Genomic DNA, 26,872 nt, shown 5'->3' with positions numbered 1-26,872 from the left:
AAAAACTGGGGTGTTCTAAAACTTTTGACCGGTATTGTATGTATGACTAATCAAGATACGTGATAAGCCTCTTCTCCACCCAGTATGTGGTTTACATTACCTCCGTCTCTGCTGACACAATATATCAACCAGTCCCTCAGCCTGACGCTGGCCCTTTAAATAACCTCGTCCGTCACCGCTTGTCGCCAGGTAGATCAAGGAGGAAAATAGTGCGCGTGATAAATGTTTGTAGATAATCCTGTGATGAATCCAGCCGGCAGTTTGTATCATGGAAGTGACATGTGGAGGTCTAGGCTTTCCCACTGTCACTTATTCTTCCCTGATTAGTTCTCTCGTGGCCTCTCGCTGCCTTTCCTAAGTTTAAAATGTGTTTAACGTAGACTAATGACATGTTCACTAGTTTTAGGATCATAACCTACACTAGTGAGGTTATGTTCTCAGTGCGGTTGGTCTGTTTGTTTTTCTGTCTGTTTGTAGGATTATAAGAAAAGCTACTGGCCTGATTTTCTTGAATCTTGATGGAAGGCAGTAGCCTGATTGTGGGGAAGTCACAGCCAAATATGTTGGAGGTTTTATGAAAGATTATGTTATAATACTCTATGGAAACTTTTTGGAAGTGGACCAGCACATTTTTTTTTTGGTTATTAAACTTTTTATTTGAAGAAAAACAAAACAGCACATACATGTTGCTCTACATCTTGTAAACATGTCAAGTCTTTTCATCAAAACATAAAAAGAAAGAAATGGTTTTAAAGAATAAACAACATAATATAAATAAAATCAAAATCACATCCTTGCAAAAGCATTTAAACTCTATCACAATACTCTTACAAAGACATACTTATACCTAAATTGATAGGCAACTTGAAAATCTGAAAAAAAATAAAATAAAGATATCCATGTTTTCTTCTGCAACCAGAACCTTATCATGGGGTGATAACCTTGATGACAAGAGCAACATTAACTCAAATGATAATACTTGTAAATTAAATAAAGATAGTTTGCTACATACATGTATAGCCCTGACTAATACTAGTATAGTTATTGAAACAGAAACAAAAACAAAAACAAAAACAAAAAAAACAGAATCAGATGAGTGCAGTCAAGAACTCGAGAGGGGGTTTATCAGTTTAACCAGTATCTTGCTCACATTTTTTTTAACATGCAGACTTTGGTAGCGTCCATGTTGCCCTTAACTAAAAGGTCATGAAGAGACCAAAGTCGGAGGAACGACCTCACAACTCAGGAAACGGACTATCTGAGGAGCATGTGAATGCACCACTGACCTTTAAGCTCTGCGCTCTCAGAATGCCAATCTGATTTAGTGGATGTATTTATTTTTCCTGCTTTACTACTACAAGGAATGTCATAGCAAGATGCATCACCTTTGAAATTATTTTATGAATGAATGAATGCTTTTAATGAATGAATGCCTTATTTCGGTTACAAAAAACAAAAAAACAAAGACAACAAAATAAAATCATGTTTTTACAAAAGAATCCATCAGACAGCAACCGAAAAAGGAACAGGCTGAAGCCCCACTAAAGGCTTATTTTTGCCTCTCCTGTACCATCTACATGCATATACATAACATTATATACATTACATTATATACATTACATTAACTGAGTAATTCACATTGTTACAAAACACATGATAGCTTAAACTGAAAAATCAAATTCAATCAAATTTCATTGTAACCCTTGATAAGTTTAGACTTTAAAGTCTTCCTGACTTTGTGAGTTTCAAACATTAACATTAACCCCCTTAAGTTATAAATCCCCTGCCTTAATTTAAACATTTTGAATACAAACAGGAATTGACATGTTTACCACTCGAAACATAATTTCTAATGTTTTTGAATATACAATGTCCTGAAATTTTAATGTGTGTGATCTTATAAAAAGCTGATTTGTAGAATCATGGTATCCAACTTCATTTATTATCCTGATAGCTCTTTTCTGCAGTTTAATTATTGGATCTAGGTTTGTTTTATATGCATTTCCCCAAATTTGAAAGTGTGTGAATATTATTATAGACATATTAGCAGTTGATGTTCACTATTTGATATTTGTCATTCTATAAAATAATCTGCAGTCTCCATCCAACAGAGTCTCAGTTGTCCTACGACATTTAAGAAGTTAAAAATGGATTGTTAGTCTGTAGACAGTCTCATATCTGATAATGGTGACCACTCACCCTCACTTTCACTAATGGAAAGCATAAACTGAAAGGGCAATTACAGAGAGGACAGAGATGAAGTGTTTTCATCATCTAGTTTGAGTAAAGCCTCCAGTATCAGATTCATGAGCGAGTGGCTTCCTGTTTAAAATGACAATAATGGGAACGAGAGCTGTGGGTATTTTGGACGTGAAACATCCGAGTCGACTTGGTTTGTTAATATATAATGATAAACTCTTAAATAAAATGTGTATTATAGATAGAGTGTTCTGCTCTCTGTTCTTATTTTCTGCTGTTTAACTCCTTTTTGTTGTGATTTTGTCTCCTTTAGATCTGGTTTGCATTCGTCAATGGTTTCTCCGGCCAGATCCTGTTTGAACGCTGGTGCATCGGCTTATACAATGTGGTGAGTGTTACTAAAATTTACTCTCTTAAGAGCCCTTTTTACTCCTTTACCCCATCACTCTCTGACGACGAGCTGATTTGCCGCTGTGCCCCAAAACTGATCCCTTTATTGCGTGACTATGTCATCAACGTCTTTAAAAATGTCTCCATTATTTATGACCTGTTGTCAAGTCCGTATTCCCTCTGCGCCCTAAAATATGTACTGAATACGAAAGAACAACAGCTTTGCTTGCCCCAAAGAGTGTAGTTAGCGAAGCCAGCTATATTTGAATGATAAAAAGAATAGGAAGAATGGAGCAGTGACGGAGAAAGCTGCTGATGTAGGGCGTCCCACAGGGCTCTATAATGGGACCACTCCTAATGAACTCATATTTCATATCTGTCATGAATTAAGTAGAAGTAAAACATGTGCATTTGTAGGTCTGATCTTTAATACCATGTCGTCGAGCCCACAAGGAGTTGATGTGAAACTTAAACTGTTTATTAAAATCAAACTCGATTCAATAAACAAAAATTAATGAGAGAAGTGTGAAGTGAAACTTCCCCACATTCCTGATCAGCCGAAAGTGGAAATAAGGGACAAACTGTCAAGTGAGAAGCATATTTCCACGGCTCGGCCTCGTAATAAACCACCAAGTGCTAGTAATCCCACAGTGCTTTTAAAAAATATCCCATCTTATTTTAATTTATTTTAAATTAAATTTTTACTTTGTTACCTTTGTCAATTTTGTCAATTCTGTATTTTATTGCACTTTCTTGCACTTTTATGTGAAGCACTTTGGTGCAGCTCAGCCGTCTGTAAATGCACTACATACACTACCGGTCAAAAGTTTTAGAACAGCCCAATTTTTCCAGTTTTTTATTGAAATTCAAGCAGTTCAAGTCAAATGAACAGCTTGAAAGGGTCCAAAGGTAAGTGGTGAACTGCCAGAGGTAAATAAAAAAAGGTAAGCTTAACCAAAACTGGAAAATAATGTACATTTCAGAATTATACAAGTAGGCCTTTTTCAGGGAACAAGAAATGGGTTAACAACTTAACTCTATGGAGTCTTGGGCTATTTTGTCCATTTTTTAATTCTTTTCATGTCTCTGTAAGTCATTTTGTGTCTTTTTTTGTCATTTTGTGTCTTTTTTTGTTGTCATTTTGAGTCTTTTGGTGTCTTTTTTGTCATTTTGTGTCTTTTTTTGGTCATTTTGTGTCCTTTTTTTGTCATTTTGAGTCTTTTGGTGTCTTTTTTGTCATTTTGTGTCTTTTTTTGGTCATTTTGTGTCTTTTTTTAGTCCTTAAGTCCAACATAAAATATGATTTTGAATCTTTTTTTTTACTTTCAAAACACTATCATGCTCAATAAAGAATTTTAAATGCTGCAAATGTGCATTCATTTCAGAGTACACTGAGACATTAAACTGCATCATTTTCAATTAAATTCTGGAAAAGTTGGTGTGTTCTAAAACTTTTGACCAGTAGTGTAACTTGACTTTAGATCCAGTACTGTATTTGTGTGTGGGGGGGGGGGGGGGGGGGTTGAGAAGAGGGTTCAGTCTTTACAGAAACTGAGGGAATTCCTGCTGCTCAGTGGGAGACTGTGGGAGTGGGAGGCAGTGGGCTGAATCCGCCCTCAATGGAGATCTTCCTGGGCCTGGCTCTGAATAAGAAAGGAGACCAGTGGAGCATGTCCTGTGGCCCGCTGGTCCTGCAGACTGGGAGCTGCAGACTCCCAGTCCAGATGGGCCTTTGGGGAACTCACACCAACTGACCCACTAAGCCCCCCACAGACACACAATACCAGCGCTGCTCTCCCAGCAGCTGCTGCACAGCACAACATTACAACACCAGCAAGAAATGACTCCACAGCTTGGCTTAAATACCTGCTTCTTAGTGCACAGCAGTGCAGATGTTCATTGACGATGGGTTTCACATATGAACAGATTTAAAGCATGACAAATCTAAATAAGAAGCCCTGAAGGGATTTAAGGTCAATGGTCTTCAATGGTGTAAAATAAAGAATGGGGAAAGTTGAGAGCAAATTCCTCTACAAATGTAACATATGGAGATAAAGACAAGAGGAAGAAATTAAACAATTTACACTGTATACAGTGATTTTGTGGTTTTTAATACATTTACATTCTTAACAAGGTTTTAGAGGTTTTAGTTCAAGAGGTATTTATTTTAACATAATCACTATGAAAAAGAGGGGATCATTTCTGTGGATTTTGTTTGTTGTGAATTTAAATATTTGTGTGACAAAAAATAATGTGCCCTTGCAAAAACAACATTACGGAAGTGTTGTGATGATGTTGTGATGTTGGATACTATGTGGGATAAATGACGCCAGTCACTTTCCATATTTTCTGGAATTGGCAGGTTGGAATTGCAGCTTATTGGCAGATAATTTATAAACCTCAATGCTGTATTTGGAGTCAACATTACTTTCAGATGAGATATTGTATGCAATAATACCAGACATCACTTCTCACACCTTTTACATACATGTTTTTAATTTTCAGATGTTGGCTCACTACATTTTTTTTCTTTTTCACTTGTCTTTAATGATCTATACTAGGGATGCTCTGATATATACAGATACGTCTCATTATACATGCACCACCAAGAACCTATTCATTAAAACAGTATTTAATACTGACATTTTTTATAAGTAAATCTTACAATATCTGCAGTATTTATGAAATAGGAAGCATTTTGTGTCACACAGATGTATAGTGACATGACATCTCATTTGAAAGTAGGAATATCAACGATAAGAAACTTCTACAATCTCTTCTGGCACCAAGTTGAAAGATGGAGCCACCCACCCTTGATCAATAGTTAAAGTCCAACATTTTTGGGGGATCTGAACGAAAAGTCAGAAACCCCAAAATCTGAATTTATCATCATCATTACCACTGATGTTTCTGTGTTTGTGTGTTTCTTCTTCTGCAGCTCTTCACTGCTCTGCCTCCTCTCACTCTGGGAATCTTTGAGCGCTCCTGCAGGAAAGAGAACATGCTGAAATACCCCGAACTCTACAAAACCTCCCAGAATGCAATGGGCTTTAACACCAAGGTAACACTTTATATATGCACACAACCAGATTTAAATACGATTAGATTACTTTTTTAGTCAAGTCAAGTCCAAGTTTATGTATAGACATTTAAAAAAAACCTCAGTTGACCAAAGTGCTGTACAGTTATTAAAATAGAATAAATCATACACAAATAGGTATAAATAAAAACAATGCAAACAATAAAATACTAAAAACAGTAAAATAAAATAGAATAAAATAGTAATAAAAACTCAATCCGAAACAGAGTTAGAGATTAAAAAAAGACAAATAAAAGGGTAAAAAAAGTTTTTGTTGCACTTATTTCTTGTGTAATTTTGATTACTTTTAAATCTTAAAAATAATTTATTGGTACGGGAGCTCTGAAGTTTCTCCAAATCTCGAGCAGCATTACAACTAAATGTTCCTTTAGTTGTAAGACTTATATTTTGTTAATATGTGGTAGTTTTGGGTAGTTGGTCTGCTGCGTTGCCTACTTTACTGTTCATTGCTTCATCTCACTCCATCGCCCTTTTTTTGTAATTTTTATGCATCTTAAGTGGCATTAAGTGTTCCCAAACACTTACAGATTTGGTGATTTTCTGTTGCATTGTCTAAAATTGAGAATGACTTTCATGCTCCACCCAAAGAAGGGAAAAGGTCAAATGTTCCAGCTCTTACAACCAATTAGCATCAACTGAATGACAGGAGATGTTCCCGTGGTTGTTGTTGTTCAGGACGGGTGCGTCTCCGTCTCAGAGACCTGGCGCTCCAGTCCGTGGCGCTCCAGGCGGCGCCCGGCTCGGCCTGGCGTGACCTCTCCTGTCTGGTTGCCGGGGCCGTCCGTTAGCTTTCCCCCGCTGCTAATAAAGACGTCTCCTCCTTTCTCCATGCTGAGTGGGAGCCCCGGACCCTCCTCACAGGCGTGGTGACCTGGTTAGCACAGCATGGAGGTGGATTAAAGACGGATTGGCCGTGGCGGTCAGGGGCAGGAAGGTCAGATGGGCCGGGGGACGCAGCAGAAAGAGTCAGGGATAGAGAGAGTGTGCTGTCATTGTGTGACGCCGTTTGTTGCGGAAAATTATGCAATTTGTTTAAGTGAGGGAGTTGTTTGTTCTCAGGGCGAAGCTGTCAGATTGAGTTTAACCATCCAGGACCACCAGGATGTATGGATCAGTTTACAGATTCAGTTTTGTAAAAATGTTTTGGTGGAATATTATATTTTTCAGATAGGTCACTGAATGTAAGCAATTTTCTATTAATATACAGATCCTTGATTGCTTGGATGCCGTTTATTTTCCATAATTTGAATCCTCCATCTTTTCTGCCAGGTATAAACTGGTCATTATTCCATAGAGCAGCTATTCTCAACCTTGGGGTCGGGACCCCAATTGGGGTCGCGAGATGATTTCTGGGGGTCGCCAAATCATTTTGTACGTCCACTGTGTTAAAGTGTTCATGTGTTAATGTGTTTTTGGTCACTTAATGTCTTTTTTTGGTCATTTTGTGGTCAATTTGTGTCTTTTTTTGGTCATTTTGTTTCATTTTTTGGTCAATTTGTGTCTTTTCTGGTCATTTTGTGGTTTCATTTTGGTCATTTTGTGTCTTTTTTGGTCATTTTGTGTCTTTTTTGGTCATTTTCTGTCTTTTGTTGGTCATTTTCTGTCTTTTGTTGGTCATTTTCTGTCTTTTTTGGTCATTTTCTGTCTTTTTTTAATCTTTTTTGGGTGATCTGAACTGTGCGTGTGAGATTGTGTTCAGTGAGTGGGGGTCGCAGACAACATGCATGTTAAATTGAGGGGTCGCGACTCAAAAAGGTTGAGAACTACTGCCATAGAGGGGTAAACTGGGACAAAGTTACAGATTCTCCTACATGTTTATGTGCTGCATGCCATACAATAATAGTATTTTTCAAGAAGGGTTTTTTTGTCTTTTTGATCAGTTTATGTAAATCTGCGGAATAAAGATAGTTGCATTTTGGTAATTCTGGAAAAGATTGTTGTTCGATATTTACCCAAGCTGGAGGCGATTTTACACAAAAGTAATGCGAAGCTGATGTCAGTTGTGCTGTATAATAATTGCTTTCCTATTATTCCAAATGAATTGACTTAATACCTTATTTAAGTTATCAAAGAACAGCTTCACTTTTACTGAGCAACGAGTATTTTATTCATTTGAAACTGACAACGAGCCCATTTTAACCTCGACTACTGAAGTCAAATCCTCCATAAAGACAAACAAGTTGAGTGAAAGTTAGTTAGCTCAGCTCCGGCTGCACACTGAAGAAACATAGATCTTAAACTTGACTGCTCTATTTTGTGTTTGTACCAGTTTATATTTAAATGTCCGCTTGTTTTTAAGAGGAGAAGAACTCTGCAGATAATTCGGCTCCCAGTTAAACATCCTGAACAATGAAATCTGAAGAAATCTGAAGTGGGAGACGATCGATCAAAAGACTCTTAGCAGCAGAAAATGACATCATTTAATAGTTGATTAGTACCTTTAGTTGTTTTAGTTTTTCTCAACTCAACTTTATTTGTAAAGCACTTTAAAACAACAACAGCCGCAAACAAACAGAACAAGAGACAATAAAATAAATGAAACAGGAAATAAACACTAAAATAAATAGATTCATTGCTTTTTAAAAGACAATTTAAAAAACAAGAAATAAAAGCAAACCATAAAACACTAAAAACAAGAGCAGAGTCTCATGCGTGGTTAAAAGCCAAGGAATAAAAATAGGTTTTAAGATGACTTTTAAAAATGGACAGTGAGGAGGCTTGTCTTTCTACTTTTTTTAGTTTTATTTTGTGTCTTTTTGCCTCACATTTGCTGATTTTATGCTTGTTTTTTGTCATATATGACAGCTATAATTAGCATCTTTGGGTTTTCCAGAAGAAGAAAAAATGCAATGAAACAAGCAATTTCAAATACATCGATTGGGCTGTGGAAAATTCTAACAAAATACAAGAAACATTTGAAATTGTAAACTTACACATGAATAATGAACACAGTGTAGCTGTAGGTGATGTTTGAGGTAGTTAGTGACAGAATAAACACGCAGGATAAACGCTATTTGTTGCTTAAATTGTCTTCAGGGCTCCAACTTAAGATTATTTTTATTTTTGATTATTTTCACAATGAATTGATAAGTTGTTTGGTTTATAAAATGTCATAAAATGGTTCGTAATCACTGTTTTCCAAAGCCCAAGATAATGTCCTCAAATTTAGGTAATTTTCACAAATGTAATGAAACCAGAAAATATTTATATTTAAGAAGCTGGAATCAGAAAACTTACAACTAATTAATGAATCTTTGCAGCTGTAATTGTCTTTTTTCCAGCAGTTATACAGAAAGTAACAGAGATATTAGACCTCTGCTGATTTATTCACCCAAAATTTAGGTAGAATTCTGTTGCAGGGTGGATTTTCCTTTCATTAATGTTTTTGAAGACTTCATGAACTTTTAGTGCCAGAAAAGGGCCACAGAAGTATGCGTCTGATAGTTAGAAGTAAATGAACCTCAATTTTGTTTGGGCCACATTTTCCAAAACCCATAAATGATGACTCGGCCAGGTCAGCAGGTTGTTTTTGCTGGCTTGTCCACTCTTTTCCCCAGATATTTTCCTTGCAGCTGGCCTGAGGCGAGGCGAGAAAATCCAGCAGGAATTTGGCCCCTCGAAGCCGAAGTCTTTCTGCACGTCTGGCTCTTTTGTACACAACAGATACTGTCTTTGTGAATTAAAGCTGTTTGTGTTGAGGTGAGAGAAGGGAGTGACCCAGGCTGTTAGAAACTGGAGGCGTGGCTTTAAACGTGCTCACTTTAATGACATATACCTGAAACATGAGTCACTGTAATAAAGCTTCATGTGGTCGTAGTCATTACAGCTGTTTACCAGCAACTATCACCTCTTAAACAGCACTTTCTTCTCTCTTTTACTCCTCTTTTTCTTCCTCCCTTCTTACCTCGCTCGCTGGCTCATAAAGAAACAGGAAGAGGTGGGCAGCTCGGGAAATATTTGGCTCGATATTAATTACCAGCATGCCTTTTTTTTCTTTTTTTTGGCAATTAGGAGTTCCACAAAGGGCAGAATCTTTACAGGACAGACTGGGCATTCATTGGGAGGGATCCCTAGCAACTCACTTTATATATGCACACTTACATATGCACAGATTTAAATACTATTAGATTACTTTTTGGTAGCACTTTACAATAACCATCTAAGTTATGTTTATAGATTGTTAATAAACCAAATATTAATACTTTTCAAAGTACCACAATTAAGTCTACATATTTAATCTTTATAGATGTTTACAACCATTTTCTTAAAGCTATATAAATCAATAAACATAATTAATTAGTATTGAATTGTTTTTTAATGGCAAAGTAACTATAAACTTACATTAATAAACTATCTAATTACCATTTATACATTTTGATTTAACATTAATAAACTATCTATTTACCATTTATAAATGATGGTTATTGTAAAGTGTTACCTACTTTTTAGTCAAGTCAAGTCAAGTCAAAGTTTATTTATAGAGCACATTTAAAAAAAACCTCAGTTGACCAAAGTGCTGTACAGTTATTAAAATAGAATAAATCATACACCAATAGGTATAAATAAAAACAATGAAAACAATAAAATACTAAAAACAGTAAAATAAAATAGAATAAAATAGTAATAAAAACTCAATCCAAAACCTCGCTGGCTCAGAAAGAAACAGGAAGGAAAGAGGTGGGCAGCTCGGGAAATATTTGGCTCGATATTAATTACCAGCATGGCCTTTTTTTTCTTTTTTTTGGCAATTAGGAGTTCCACAAAGGGCAGAATCTTTACAGGACAGACTGGGCATTCATTAAGGGGATCCCTAGCAACTCACTTTATATATGCACACAGCCAGATTTAAATACGATTAGATTACTTTTTTAGTCAAGTCAAGTCAAAGTTTATTGATAGAGCACATTTAAACAAAACCTCAGTTGACCAAAGTGCTGTACAGTTATTAAAATAGAATAAATCATACACCAATAGGTATAAAAAAAAAACAATGAAAACAATAAAATACTAAAAACAGTAAAATAAAATAGTAATAACAACTCAATCCAAAACCTCGCTGGCTCAGAAAGAAACAGGAAGGAAAGAGGTGGGCAGCTCGGGAAATATTTGGCTCGATATTAATTACCAGCATGGCCTTTTTTTTCTTTTTTTTGGCAATTAGGAGTTCCACAAAGGGCAGAATCTTTACAGGACAGACTGGGCATTCATTGGAAGGGATCCCTAGCAACTCGCTTTATATATGCACACAGCCAGATTTAAATACTATTAGATTACTTTTTTAGTCAAGTCAAGTCAAAGTTTATTCACAGAGCACATTTAAAAAAAACCTCAGTTGACCAAAGTGCTGTACAGTTATTAAAATAGAATAAATCATACACCAATAGGTATAAATAAAAACAATGAAAACAATAAAATACTAAAAACAGTAAAATAAAATAGAATAAAATAGGAATAAAAACTCAATCCAAAACCTCGCTGGCTCAGAAAGAAACAGGAAGAGGAAGAGGTGGGCAGCTCGGGAAATATTTGGCTCAATATTAATTACCAGCATGCCTTTTTTTTCTTTTTTTTGGCAATTAGGAGTTCCACAAAGGGCAGAATCTTTACAGGACAGACTGGGCATTCATTGGAAGGGATCCCTAGCAACTCGCTGGGATACGAGGCAGAGAAAGAGAGCTGGAGGGGTGGAAGGGAGGATCCCACTGTGACAAATGAATATGAACATTTATTGATTTCATTAGCATTCATTATTGTAGAGGGGAAACTAGGGCTTGTTTGCACCCCCACAGGGTTTGGGATCGGGGATAGTGGAGCCTGTCACCAGGAGGCTAATTGGCATAAACATGTGATTGTAACATTAGTGATAATTTAGTCCACATTTGACCACAGAGATAGAAAGCGAGGGGGAGGGTGGTAACAGCCCCCCTTCACCAGTAGTGGAAAGTAACTAAGTACATTTACTCAAGTACTGTACTTAAGTGCAATTTTGAGGTACTTTTACATTACCTGAGTACATCTATTTTATGTGACTTTATACTTCTACTCCACTACATTTTTAGGCAAATATTTTACTTTTTACTCCACTACATTTAGCTGACAGCTTTAGTTACTTTTCAGGTCGAGATTTAACATAAAAACTTAGACTTAGATTTAGAACTTAGACATTTTTTAAAAGTTAAACCTCACAACAGTATATGAAGTGGTTAAAATCAGCCCCATCTTTAAAGAAATTAAAGCACTACTCGCATAAATGCATCGATACAAATAATCTAATAATAATATAACAATGAGTGGGGCCGTTCTGCATAACTGATACTTTTGTACTTTTACTTCAGTAAGTTTTGAATGCAGGATTTTTACTTGTAGTGGAGTAATTTCACAGTGTGGTATTAGTACTTTTACTGAAGTAAAGGATCTGAATACTTGTTCCACCACTGCCCTTCACTTAGTGCATTGGGTGTAGTGGTGAGGTGATCCTGAGGGGGGGGGGGGGGGGACTTTGTTTGGTGGATAGGAAAGGTGAGGAGGTCGAGCCACAGAGGCCAAGGTCTGGAACAAGACTTTTCCTTCCACTGTACTCTACTTTTCTCCTCTCCTTCCACAGTTCTGGTCCAGTGTGTCTGGACTGAGCCATGCTTCATGTTTTACTGACAGATTTGCTGAAGTTGTTGAAAAAAAGGGGGCTGTTTTTTGGGAAACTCCAAACTTCCAACTCTGCAAAGAACAGTTGATTAAAAAGAGGCCAAAGATCAAAATGTGATGTCTTTTTTCTGTTTTTATTTTTCCTCCGTCAGCTATTTACTCCTACTGACAAATGTTTCAGCTCTCAGAAGTAATAATAAGAAGAAGAATACATTTTATTTGTTATGCACTTTACATTACAGGAAATCTCAAAGTGCTACAGGTTAAAAGCATAACATTCTAATTATAAAAAGGATAAAAAAGGAAAAAAAAAAACAGAAAACATACATACATAATCTAAAAACCATCTAGATGGGAGGAACCAAAGGTTTTGCTAAAAAAGGAACTTTTTTAAAAGTCTCTATCGAGAAGAAACAGCGTGTCTGGTCAGCACAGGGAGGAAAAGGAGGCACGAATGTGGAGCGGATTTTTTTGGCAGAATAGATTTCACGGCTGTTTCATGCTACATCGCCCATTAGTGTTGTATTTGGCTCCAGCGTTGCATAATGTAAATTTGAAACAAGGTGGTTTTGGAGTGGGAGTATTGATTTAAACGACTCATCCAACGTCTGCATGCTTGCACACACACACACACACACACACACACACGCAGACTGCGGTCCACACCACGACTTTCCAGGCCCTTAATAATTACCATGAAAACAGTTTAATCTCTGTCAGGCCTGTCAGTCTCCCTGTGTGTGTTTCTAGGCTGATTTCTGCTTGTTTAAACCCTCCTGTCATTTATTTCTACACCAGTTAAAAGTCTCACATGAAAGGCCCGAAGCCTAATGAAATGTAATAAGAGGAAACCCTCTTATAACCCACCAGCAGCACATATATTAATGTTCATGTACACTACTGGTCAAAAGTTTTAGAACACACCAACTTTTCCAGAATTTAATTGAAAATGATGCAGTTTAATGTCTCAGTGTACTCTGAAATTAATGCACATTTGCAGCATTTAAAATTCTTTATTGAGCATGATAGTGTTTTGAAAGTTAAAAAAATATTCAAAATCACATTTTATGTTGGACTAAAGGACTAAAAAAAGACACAAAATGACTAAAAAAAGACACAAAATGACAAAAAAGACACAAAATGACTAAAAAAAGACACAAAATGACCAAAAAAAAGACACAAAATGACTAAAAAAAGACACAAAATGACAAAAAAGACACCAAAAGACACAAAATGACTAAAAAAAGACACAAAATGACAAATAAGACACCAGAAGACACAAAATGACTTAAAAAAGACACAAAATTACCAAAAAAAGACACAAAATGACTTACAAAGACATGAAAAGAATTAAAAAATGGACAAAATAGCCCAAGACTCCATAGAGTTAAGTTGTTAACCCATTTCTTGTTCCCTGAAAAAGGCCTACTTGTATAATTCTAAAATGTACATTATATTTTAACTTTTTTTATTTACCTCTGGCAGTTCACCACTTACCTTTGTACCCTTTCAAGCTGTTCATTTGACTTGAACTGCTTGATTTTCAATAAAAAAACGGAAAAATTGGGGTGTTCTAAAACTTTTGACCAGCAGCACATATATTAACGTTCAATATTGTTCTTATTGCTGAGGCGAGGACGTGTGTTTTGCAGTTTCTTCTGCTTTTTTTCTTAGTTTCTGTTAAAGGTGGTGTAGTCTTTAAAAAGAAAACTGAACACTGATGTCGTCCACTTGCCTTTCACTGCTCGTACACACACTCAGCAGCCTCTCTTCCCCCATAACACACACAGAGGATATACAGCGTGTCTGTCAGCGGGGGGGCCATTCAGCCAGGAGGCCCCGACAAAACCGCCACTTAGCCTAGCGCTGGGCTAGCACAAAGGGCCCAGGTCAAAGGTCACGGGGAGGGCTGGAGCTCCCCACACCCTTTTCTCATGCTGTTTTTCTCTCTGTCTCCCTCTCTCCTCTTTGAATCTCCTGCCGCCTCCAACCCCCCATCCCTCTCCTCCTCCTCCTCCTCCTCCTCCTCCTCTCTCCATCCTCCTCTTTTTTTTGCAGGTCTTCTGGGCCCATTGTCTGAACGGCCTCTTCCACTCCGTCATCCTTTTCTGGTTCCCCCTTAAAGCCTTCCAGCATGGTAAGTAGCTCCCAGAGACTCGTCTGCAGACTCGACCAAAGAAGAGGGAGGATAGTCAAACACACGTACTTTGTCTTAATTAGTTCTCTCTTCAACCGTCCACTCATGAATTACTAACATGTGTGTGCTCCGGTTAAAGCCACACACTCGAACAAGAGTATATTTTTCACACAATGCACACAATGATCTGCTGAAATGCTTTTGCACAACATGATTCGCACTTTCTTAATTTTTCTAAACACAGTGCCGTGTCCAGTGCAAACAGAGATTCTTTTATCCAAATTTTTGTGCATGCAATTATATTCAACTCACTTTATTTATCCATACAAGGTCAATTGTGCATGTTTTTGCACATTAAGATGCAAGCTTTCTGTGTGCGGGTGCAGAGAGAATGGGGATCTCTGAGCCGTGAGTCTTGGCTGGCCGGAGCAGAGGACCACACAAGCTTGTGCCTGCTCTCCAAACAAAGGCGCCAAGCCCTTCACTCTGACTGACAGGCTGTCAGCAAAGCCTCAGCGCACACAAGACATGTGACCAGCCGGAAGTAAAGGGAGAGGGAGCCTCTCTTTCTTTCTCTACTGCCAGTTGCACACTGCAAAATTTTTTAGCCTCGGCCCAAACCCACGTGGAGCAATATGTCTGTTTAATTTGCAGCTAATTTGTTTTTGATTAATTTAAGAAGTTCTTCATACTTCTGTTTCAGGAAAAACAGCATTCTCAGAAGGTTGGATTGCAATTTAATGCCAGAATAAATAACCATTTTGTCAGAAAAGTAGACCTGTTTTTTTCTTTTTCATCAGTAAATTGGCCAGAATTGAATTTCTGACCGTGATTAATGCACACCAATTCAGCTTTTCAGTCTTATTGATGGCTTCTCATAGAAACTCTCTTTCCTCAGAGTTGCGAAAGACAGAATTAACATTCCAGCCTCTCTCGAATGGCAGTAATGGAAGCAGAATTTGACTGTGGTTTTCACTTTACGTTCCCATGTCTGTTCCTCAAACAAAAAGTGTTTTATACCAACATGTTCCCAGTGAGATGCACTAGCAGTAATATCCTCCATGCTGTCTGCTTGTTTACTCTCTGGATCACCTAATGGAGCTCTGTATGAAACCCGAGAGCTGGAAAGAGACAGCTTTGGCCCTAAAAGCTTCTGTTGTTGATTCCCTCCACAGATACAGTTTTTGGCAACGGAAGGACTCCAGACTATCTCCTCTTAGGCAACATGGTTTACACAGTAAGTGCACCAATCTTCCTGACAGGCTTGATTCTGCTGTTAAACGCTTCAGGTGTCTGAGCCAAGTGTTATCCAATTTCCATGAACAAACATCAGTTGGACTTCCTTTTCTTCTGCCTTTCATTTTGCCGGCTAAATTCTCATTCTGTACAGCAGCTATTCTCAACCTTTTTGAGTCGCGACCCCAAATTTAACATGCATGTTGTCCGCGACCCCCACTCACTGAACACAATCTCACACGCACAGTTCAGATCACCCAAAAAAGAAACAAAATGACCAAAAAAGACGCAAAATGACCCAAAAAACAAAGAAAATGAGACTCAAAATGATCACAAAATGACCAAAAAAGACACAAAAGGACCAAGAAGACACTAAATGACCAAAAAAAGACACAAAATGACCAAAAAAGACACAAAATGACCAAGAAGACACTAAATGACCAAAAAAAGACACAAAATGACCAAAAAAGACACAAAATGACCAAGAAGACACTAAATGACCAAAAAAAGACACAAAATGACCAAAAAAAGACACAAATGACCAGAAAGGACGCAAAATGACCAAAAAAGACACAAAATGACCAAAAAAAGACACAAAATGACCAAAAAAGACACAAAATGACCCAAAAAACAAACAAAATGACCAAAAAAACACACAAATGACCAGAAAAGACGCAAAAAGACAAAAAAAAACACAAAATGACCAAATAAAGACACAAAATGATCAAAAAAAGACGCAAAATGACCAAAAAGACACAAAATGACCAGAAAAGAAACAAAATGACCAAAAAAGACACAAAATGACCAAAAAAAGACGAAATTACCAAAAAAGACACAAAATTACCAAAAAAAGACACAAAATTACAAAAAAAAGACACAAAATTACCAAAAAGACTAAAACACATGAACACTTTAACACAGTGGAGACAGAGCTGACTTCCAAAATGATTTGGCGACCCCCAGAAATCATCTCGCGACCCCAATTGGGGTCCCGACCCCAAGGTTGAGAACAGCTGCTGTACAGTATGTAAAACAAAAAATATGTACTTTACACTGTAAACAATTGTCTTGTAAATTAACAGTAAAATACTGGCAGCAGGGTTTCCAGCATTCTACTGTTAATTGTACAGTTCCTCTACTGTTATCTACTTTACAGTATGTTACTGTGATAAAACCACATAATACTGAATTACAGAACAATCCTGCATTTCATTGTTTTTTACAGTAGACTAAAACACAGTATAGTGCTGAAGCTAGTTGCTATATTGTTGCAGTAAACAATGCAGTCATTTTTTGTAAATAGAGCATATTACTGTCTGAAAGCCAATTAATATGAATTAAGCGCTGTCTTCACTGTAACCTCAGTCATTTTAATAAACCATATACTGAATGAGTTAGTAAAGTAAAATACAGCCATTATATATATATATATATATATATATATATGTGTGTGTATATAAATATGTATAATGTATATATATATATATATATATATATGTATATAAATATATCATATATTTTATGGGAAACGGCAAGCTACCTACAAATTTTGCCCAGAATGCATTGTTTTCTACAGTATAATACCTTTTTTAGAACATATCACATATATATGTGTATATAAATATGTATAATGTATATATGTATATATGTATATAAATATATATAATGTATATATATATATACATTATACATTATATATATTTATATACATATATACATATATATATATATATATATATACATATATATATATATGTATATAAATATATATATATATAAATATATCATATATTTCATGGGAAACGGCAAGCTACCTACAAATTTTGCCCAGAATGCATTGTTTTCTACAGTATAATACCTTTTTTAGAACATATCACATATATATGTGTATATAAATATGTATAATGTATATATGTATATATGTATATAAATATATATAATGTGTATATATATATACATTATACATTATATATATTTATATACATATATACATATATATATATATATATATATATATATATACATATATACATTTGTTACAGTGTATGAAACTTCACATATGTGTGATGCACTTCCCATGACTGGTTTTAGTGCTGCAGAGGGTTTAATGTCAGTGTGATTTGTGTGTCTGCAGTTTGTGGTGATCACAGTTTGTCTGAAGGCCGGCCTGGAGACCTCGTCCTGGACCATGGTGGGTTCATGTCTCTCTCCTCTCTGACATCTCTCTCCACTTCCTGCTTTTTATACGGCCGCCGATACTTGTGACATATTTTACATCCTCTTCTTATCTCCAGGTCTCTTTATGGGTTGTTTCCCACTGAGCTTGTAACTGTAAACCAATGAAATGACATGTAGCGTAACCATGGTAACTCCTTCAAGTCACTCAGTGTGAACTCTGGATGTTTCAATTATAAGTATGGCAACAGCATAGTATAATGTATGAAATTATTGGACAAGAAACAATTTAATTCAGCTCAAATCTACAGTAAATCAAAGGGAAACTTTGGTATTTACAACATATTCTTTCCCACGTTTATGTGTTTTAATAACTTGTGAGACATATGGGGCTGTAATTTTAACAACAATTCAGGTTCAGGTTCAAATTATATCAAAGTATCTCACACAATTATGGAAAGGACTTTACAGAGAAATAAAAGATGAACGTCTACATATGATTTTTTTTAAGAAAAATGAAAAAATAGCTTTGTTAGAGCGATCTAAAAAACTTGTTCCATCTTCCTTTTTTCCAAATCTTCCTGCGTTTTTAATATGGGAGCCAATGAGGCTGTTGGTGGTGTTGGTGGATCATCTGTGCGTCCTACGCCCAAACTATAACTCTGACAGCTTTACCAGAGGATTGTGAGGGAGAAGACTAATTTTCCTACGTTTCTATGTATAAATTATTTCTGTAGAGTGGAATTTGCGGCCTGGAGCGCAGTTTTCAAATTTATTTTTTGTCAGTTTTTTCTCTCCCTCTACACTCTGGCGATGACGTCACACACTGTGACACGAACATTCCGTGCAATACACACCCATTATAATCTCAGAATTTCTCCAAAAATGATCATGGTCATTGAACAGGGATTGATAAAAAACTATATGACCTATCGAAACATGGATTAATACACCGATACACAAGACTTGTGTCTACTGTTTAAAGTTTAAATGGAGTCTCTAGCTGAAATTATGCCGGAGAAGTAGACGTTTAAAAATCTACAATTATTGTTCTTTTTCGCTCATTTTTTGTCGCCCGTCCCATTCATTTCAAGGCAGCTATTGCTGTATGGGACCAGTGCTCGGTTAGATTGCCCCGAGGCCCTAATGAGAGACACACCTGTGGATGTATTTTAAGGCACACCTGAAACACACTGCACACTTGGTGTAACATCATTGGAAAGTAAAAAGATAAGATTGGTAATCCTAACGGACCTAAAACAGGAAAAGTGATTGTCTGATTTCATGTCAGACAGTGAGAAAAAAGGCATTTGTATCTTTTTATATAGTGTATGTAAACTTCTGGTTTCAACTGTAGATGTTCAGAGTCTAAACAGTTTCTTTCTCCTGACTCTCCACCAACAGTTCAGTCACATCGCCATCTGGGGAAGCATCGCTCTGTGGGTGGTGTTCTTCATTATCTACTCCGCCCTGTGGCCCCTCATCCCTCTGGCCCCCGACATGTCCGGAGAGGTAGGACGACCATGAACACACACACACACACACACACACACACACACACACACATTCTCTCTGTCTGTCACTAACCTGGCCTGCTAGTAGAGAAAGTGCTGATCCAGCCGTCTATCACTGACAGTCCTGTTCTGTCTCATAATTCATGTTCTGCTTCGGACACATGCTGGTGGGAAACTTCACTTAAAGTTGCCACAGGTCTTTGTAGGGAGAGCCAGAGGGGTGTAAACTGTCAGACCTCTGGCATGTGTTGCATAATGACTTAATTGGGCCAATTAGCCCAGTGTTTGTGTTACACTGGCCTCCCTCGGCTCTGAGTATCCACAGGTGACATTGAAACAGTGAAGCAGTCTGGCAGCAGAAAGAGGACATGATGAATTTAGTTTACACACTGATAACTTGTAAATCTGCCCAGCAATTTACAGCAATTTACATTCAGTTTAAAATGCACTTAAAAGTTCATTAAATGTCAGAAAGATTTTTAAAAAATAGGCCTGTGATTTTACACTGTTTACTTGTTTGAGTTGTTATTTACATGTGAAAAGGACTAGTGTCTCGCTGGGTCACCACAGGTGGTCAATGAGAGCCTATTAACCACAGGTGACATTTCCCAGTGCATTCTGGGGACAAAATGAGGAATCTTTTCATTAGAGAAGAAGAACTCAGCAGGAGGCTATTCACAGGGAAAGGCTGGCACCACACAGTAGGCAGCAGAGAGTATCTGTCTATCTGTGTGTGTGTGTGTGTGTGTGTCCTGTTTGGCCTACAGGGGTTCACTGAGTGTGTAACAGTTCATTACAGGGCTAGTTGATTGTTTTTGAGAGTTCAGAATGTTACAACAGGTTTTCCCACTAGGACTCATAAGACTTAGTGAGGTGAAATCATTCTGATAGGCAGCCGGGAGGTAAAGCTGCTCTATTATTCACTTAGTTTGGGTTTTGGTTGACCAACTTTTATTTATTTTAAAACTGACTGTTTTGTTTATTTATTTGGTACCTGAAGAGGATTATTTTTGGTTGAAAGAAAGAGACTATTTTTGGTGTTTTGGCCTGTGTGAATTATGGTTGTATTTGGGGGCACTGAATAGTATAATACACTGTGTTGAATTGCAAATTCTTGTGTGTGTGTGTGTGTGCTTTGTTTTTAATGGGTCGCCTTTGGAAAAGGTTGCTTAATTTCTGGTTGTTAGTAGGGTCCATGCATGGGTAGGCGTGGGTCCTGTGTAAGGCTGACAAATCAAAAATACAAAAGAAAATTGTCAGATTAGTAGGGGTGTGCATTGGCACTGCCCTCACAATTCGATTCGATTACGATTCACCAGGTAACGATTCGATTCAATTCGATTCTACGATGCATTGCGATGCATCACAATTATACTGCACACAACAAGGGACATTTTTCATCAGTCATGAGGCAGTACAAGCAGTCAGATAGGCCTGATAACAATAGATTTTATTGGCTATATTTTGAAAAGATGGAAAAATGAATCTCCTGCCTGAGTTCATCTCAGAGTAAGGAAAGAGAAATGCCTCCTCCTGCCATAAAAAGGAACCTGCTGAGGTGAAGTTTACATCAGCTAAATGTGGAGCCCTGGTCCCTGAGCTAGGGAAGACGTTAGCGCTATCCCACCTAGCTAGCTATCGCTAGTTTTCATGACGCAAAAATGTAACGTTAACGACTCCACTTTAAATAGGCAAATACAATGGTGATTACCTATCAATAGTACTTTCTATAAAAACGTAAATGTTAAGTTCTGTCAAATACTACCACATACTTCAGTTACTACATATCAAAACAGCTTGTCCTGCTAGCTTACCTGTGCTGCATCAACACATGGCTCATTAGAATATTCAATGAGCCATGTGTTGATGCGGAGTGTGGGTTAGCGTTGTGTTTACTGGAACTTTGACAGGGGCGCAGAGGCCACCTTGGCCTAAATTGAACATTTTTTCACAGGGCATCAAGGCCAGAGTGTGAAATTCCCACCATGGCCCCCACAACTTTCCACTGGAGGACAGGAAATAAACATAATCGATTATGGCACTTTGCCTCATCGATGCTGAATCGTGCATGCCCCGCATTGCGATGCATCGCCGAATCGATTATTTTTGACACCGCTACAGATTAGCTCTGACTGGCACCCCGGCACTGTCAAACCGCTTTTTAGATTGGACGCCATGAGACACTGCTTCACAGGGAAACCTCAGCTGAAGGCAAGTGCTATTGTTAGGAAGTCAGCTAGAAGATCTTCACATTTACTGCTTGGAGAAGAAGGCTTTGCTCTTCTCCATAAACAGCTACAGTGTGAAGCTTGTTTTGTTGAGGACTCAAGGAAGAGCAGGGTCAAGTGTGAGTGTTGAGATCTACGGGACACAGTTATTAGCAGAGCGTTATATAAGCGGTGTGCTGTGTTGAATGGGCAGCGTATTAACTGTTAGACAGAAGAACGGCATGCTGGCAACAAAACGGCAACAAAAAAAGTGTGAAATAACTGAAAACATGTCTTATATTCTAGTAAGCAAAGGGTGGTTACTTTGAGGAATCTAAAATACAAGACATGTTTTCAGTTATTTCACACTTTTTTGTTAAGTACATAATTCCATATGTGTTCATTCATAGTTTTGATGAATCTACAATGTAAATAGTCATGGAAATAAAGAAAACGCATTGAATGAGAAGGCGTGTCCAAACTTTTGGCCTGTACTGTATGTATACACAGACACACACACACACATTTTTCAGCTACAACTACAGCGAGACCTACAGAAACTTTTTATCATTGTACCTCCATGTGTAATGGGCTCTCTATGTAACATAACTAACTAACTCCACATGAAGAGAAGTGCTGACACACACACCAACACAGAGAGAGTGTGTATTCTCTGTCCTGTACGTTACGTGGATCGTGGAGCTTTCATCCACGCCCTGCAGCTCCTCTGCAGACGGTAATGGTGTCCTGTGGGTAGAGGTAACCAGACGCCCCTGCCCCGACTCTGGATGCCAGTTCATCATCAAACGGAGACACATCTCAGAAACCTGAGCAGGCATCAGAGACATGATCTCCGTTTCCAGGACCTCGCTGGTCGCCTCTGAGCAGCAGGATTATTCTCCTCCTCACATATTTCACCGTGGCCTCCTCAACGTCTACTTGAATCTTCAAATGTTTTTTGTGCTCTCTGTCATTCCGTCCTCTTTCTTTTTGCTGCTTCTCTTTTACTTTTTGCATCAGCTTTTTCCCTCTTTGTTCTCTTTTTACCCTCCTCCCTCCTCCTCCACCCTGCCAGTCTAAAAGCTGCCTGAGGGCCAACAACATAACAGACACCAGAGCTCCTTTCTCCTCCTGTTTCTGCTCTCACTCACTACTCAGCTCAGCGCCTTTAACCAGAGACGCTAAGCAGCGCTCGGCCTCATGTGAACGCATTCATCAACGTCAGGATAAATATTCTTTGGACGATTGACAAGACAGGTGCAGGATCTCTGCACAGAAACACAGAAACAGTGAACCAGCCAGCGAGCTTTTCACAGCTACTCCTATAACTGGCTCATCCCGTTCACACTTCATAACAGCCTGACACAGATATCAAAAGAAAATGTGAGATTATTCTGTTCAAGCTGTGTAATCTGCCTCACTAAGCGGCTTAGCTTCACCTCAGGAGAGTCTCTCTGTCACACTGACCTGCCGTCTGCTGACTCTCCTCCTATCAACACTTTATCCTCCGCTCGCCTCACTGCTCACACACCTTTTCTGCTATTTTCTAATTTCTGCTGCGAGGTGCAGGAGCTCCTCTCTATCACACTCAAGTGCTTGTCATCAGTCGTGGATTTGACACTCGGCAAGCACGCATCCAGAGTTTCTGCTCGGCGATAAGAAACTCTTCACTTCTCAGAAAGAAATCATTTCACCGAGAAGTTTGTTGATGTGAGGTGTGCCAAAAAAAAGACACAAAATGACCCAAAAAAGAAACAAAATTACCAAAAAAAGACACAAAATTACTAAAAAAAGACACAAAATGACCAAAAAAAAGAAATAAAATGACCAAAAAAGTCACAAATTGACCACAAAATGATCAAAAAAAAAAAAATGACCAAAAAAGACACAAATTGACCACAAAATGATCAAAAAAAGACATAAATTGACCACAAAATGATCAAAAAAATCTAATTTCTGCTGCGAGGTGCAGTGGAGCTCCTCTCTCTATCACACTCAAGTGCTTGTCATCAGTCGTGGATTCGCGCATCGGAATCTTCCAGAGTTTCTGCTCGGCGATAAGAAACTCTTCACTTCTCAGAAAGAAATAATTTCACCGAGAAGTTTGTTGATGTGAAGTGTGCCAGGAATACACTCAGAGATTTCTGTGCCAGGCTTTGACATATTGATGAAATTAAGAGCGGTAATATAAAACAGTCTCTAGGGAAAAAAGTCAAAATATTAGTTTCTGTTTAATGGCATTTTAAAGAGTGGGTTGTATTAAGAAGCAGCTGGATTCTGTTTAGCTGAATAGGTGAATTATGTGTATTTTTTTATTAAACAAACAAACAAAAAACTTGAGGTGAGGGCCATTCATGGTATTTGGTTTTATTCATTTTTTTATTGCTCTACATGTTTAACACATTGATGGTGGTTTCCAGGATTTGAATGACATTGAAGACTGAAGGAAACAGATCAAGTGAGCCATGAAATATCATCAGGAACTCATTTTTCCCACTTTTCTGACAGCTCATGAATGCAACACAAAGTCTCCTCATTTTAACAAACATGACAATTAATAAGTGTGTTCACACCCTGATTTAAATACTCTCCAAACCTTAATGGATTCTTTCTTGGCTTATGTTTCACACCTCCACAGTTTCATGAAAATCAAACCAGTAGTTTAATAATAATAAATAATCCTGCTGACAAACAAACAAACATAACCTGCTTGGCGGAGGATAAAAACAGAAATGTCCACCACAGTGATTCTCCTTTTAACAACACGTCTCCTGTTTCTAGGCTCATCCATCAGCTTCACTTATCTACACATCTCTTCTCTGGCTGAATGTGCTCAGGGTCATTTTATTATTTTGTTTTGAGTAAAAAATGACTTAATTTTAATTATGACTTTGATACCAATTTCAAGCTTCATCTTGTTAGCTTTCTATTGTTCAGCTTGAACGTTAAATTTGAATGAAACACAGACTTAATTTATTCAAATAGTGCAGTGAATGAAACATGAATGAAAGGTTGAGTTCCAGAATTATTGGGCCTGCAGGTTATATACGTCTTTTCATGAAGCCACAAATTTAAAAAGCTGAAGTCACGTATCTTTTTATTGCTTTGGCATCGCTCTGAATTCAGGATCATTGCAGATTGTAGTCCGTTCTTTTTATGTTTGTGTTTTTATTGCCCTCCAGGCAGTTACTGGTTTGGAAACCAACTCAAAGAGAAACCTGAAACTTGCTGAAAACAAGTAATCCATCATATCTAACATTAAGACATCCTTTGTTTTCAGTCAAGTTTGATTATTGCTGCTGGCAGCGTACCTGAAAGAGCCATTAATGAACTCATGTGCTCTAACATGCAAGATTTCAGAGTCGGTGCCAGAAATTCCCCAACAAAGCAAAAACCCTGCTGGTGATAGAAACCTTCCTATCAGTGTAGTCTTTCAAATAGAGAGTCTAAGAGCTCAGATAATGAATTGCGACATTTTAGTTTGTTTTGGAGGAACAAACACATCATTATGCAGTCAACTAAACATAGACTTTTTATTTGGTGTAAGGTCTGGCTATAAACTCTGGGCTGTTCACCAGAAAGCTAACATTTGTGTTTGTTTTTGTGCCTTAATCTGTGACTAATCTTTTTTATTAAAGAGCTTTAATTCCTACGGTTTTAAAGTCCCCCTCCAGACACGTCATAAAGTATGCTATGATTAGTATTTTATTTAACAGGGTTTTCCCAGATAAAAAGTAAAGAGAGAACTTTGAGAAGGGGCTGGAAGTATAAAGATTCAGGATCTGGATCTGCAGCACCAGACACCGCTGCTCGCGAGCTAGGTTGACCCATGAAAGAGCAGTGTGAGCTAGGTTGACCCGTGAAAGAGCAGTGTGAGCTAGGTTGACCCATGAAAGAGTAGTGTGAGCTGGGTTGACCCATGAAAGAGTAGTGTGAGCTGGGTTGACCCATGAAAGAGTAGTGTGAGCTGGGTTGACCCATGAAAGAGCAGTGTGAGCTGGGTTGACCCGTGAAAGAGCAGTGTGAGCTAGGTTGACCCGTGAAAGAGCAGTGTGAGCTAGGTTGACCCGTGAAAGAGCAGTGTGAGCTAGGTTGACCCATGAAAGAGCAGTGTGAGCCGGGTTGACCCGTGAAAGAGCAGTGTGAGCTAGGTTGACCCGTGAAAGAGCAGTGTGAGCTAGGTTGACCCGTGAAAGAGCAGTGTGAGCTAGGTTGACCCATGAAAGAGCAGTGTGAGCTAGGTTGACCCATGAAAGAGCAGTGTGAGCTGGGTTGACCCGTGAAAGAGCAGTGTGAGCTAGGTTGACCCATGAAAGAGCAGTGTGAGCTAGGTTGACCCATGAAAGAGCAGTGTGAGCTGGGTTGACCCATGAAAGAGCAGTGTGAGCTAGGTTGACCCATGAAAGAGCAGTGTGAGCTAGCTGCGGAGCTCCACAGCTAGCGGCCTGCAGACTGCGGCGTTGTTATATTGGCATATATTATTATTATATTGGTCTATTTTCTCTGTTAGGAAGCATGGATGAACCTCCAGACTCAGACTGAGGAGTCTGTTGAGCCCCAAAGTCGGCAACTAGCATTTGTATCAGGATGAATTAGCATATTTATGTTATCTGTTAGTTGATTAGCTTGTAACTGACATTCACTGACGGCGTTAGTAGTTGTCAAACATGCAATAATATCATAGCTATATCATAGCTGTAGCTATAATGTTACAGTGTTTTTTTCGCTCTCTGGACTGACATTTTTCAGGTTTCTTTTCCAGCTCTCCAACATGCTGACATGCCTAAGCTAGCTAGCCTGGTGCACATTTGAATCTCAGATTGTAGTGAAGTGTGCAGACATCTCCCCCTTCAGAATATGAAAACACTTTTCCAGTGACAAACTTTGCACAGATACAAGTTAACAGAGACGAGGTCAAACATTTAGGGGGCATTAAAGCATAAGAAAACACATTTCTGAGTGGAGGAGGACTTTAAACTTTGGAAAGACTTCACTGATTGGATCATTGACCTCTATGCATCACTGCTGTTGACTTAATCCCTCAGTGGTACTTGTGGAATCTTTTGCTGTAAGGGAGGTTTTTGTTAAACTCTTGAAATCCGGAACTGTTGGTCCTCCTTCAGCTAATGATTAAAAACACCACAACACATGGTTAGTGTACTAACTGGCCGTGGTGTACAGTATTAGTGAGAATAGAAGGTTTAATCTGCTGAACACACTGTAAATCACATGTGTGCAGTCTGTCTGAGTTGCTGACTTACTAGTGTTTATG

The 26,872-nt window shown here is 38.0% G+C and overlaps 1 protein-coding gene across 2 annotated transcripts in view; it reads left to right on the top strand.

Annotated features, from left to right (window-relative positions):
- Positions 1 to 26,872, top strand: part of atp8a1 (ATPase phospholipid transporting 8A1) — a 223,204-nt gene that overhangs the window by 176,172 nt on the left and 20,160 nt on the right. For both annotated transcript variants that reach the window (XM_059345862.1, XM_059345863.1), the window contains 6 exons: positions 2,513 to 2,587; positions 5,528 to 5,650; positions 14,390 to 14,468; positions 15,644 to 15,705; positions 17,839 to 17,895; positions 19,284 to 19,391. In XM_059345862.1, coding sequence (XP_059201845.1) covers positions 2,513 to 2,587; positions 5,528 to 5,650; positions 14,390 to 14,468; positions 15,644 to 15,705; positions 17,839 to 17,895; positions 19,284 to 19,391 — 504 coding nt within the window. The remainder of the gene's footprint in view (positions 1 to 2,512; positions 2,588 to 5,527; positions 5,651 to 14,389; positions 14,469 to 15,643; positions 15,706 to 17,838; positions 17,896 to 19,283; positions 19,392 to 26,872) is intronic.

The sequence above is a fragment of the Centropristis striata genome, chromosome 12 (genome assembly GCF_030273125.1).
Source record: "Centropristis striata isolate RG_2023a ecotype Rhode Island chromosome 12, C.striata_1.0, whole genome shotgun sequence".
Taxonomy (NCBI): Eukaryota; Metazoa; Chordata; class Actinopteri; order Perciformes; family Serranidae; genus Centropristis; species Centropristis striata.
The sequence above is the reverse complement of the archived record's forward strand: the minus strand, read 5'-3'. Positions and strand labels throughout refer to the sequence as shown.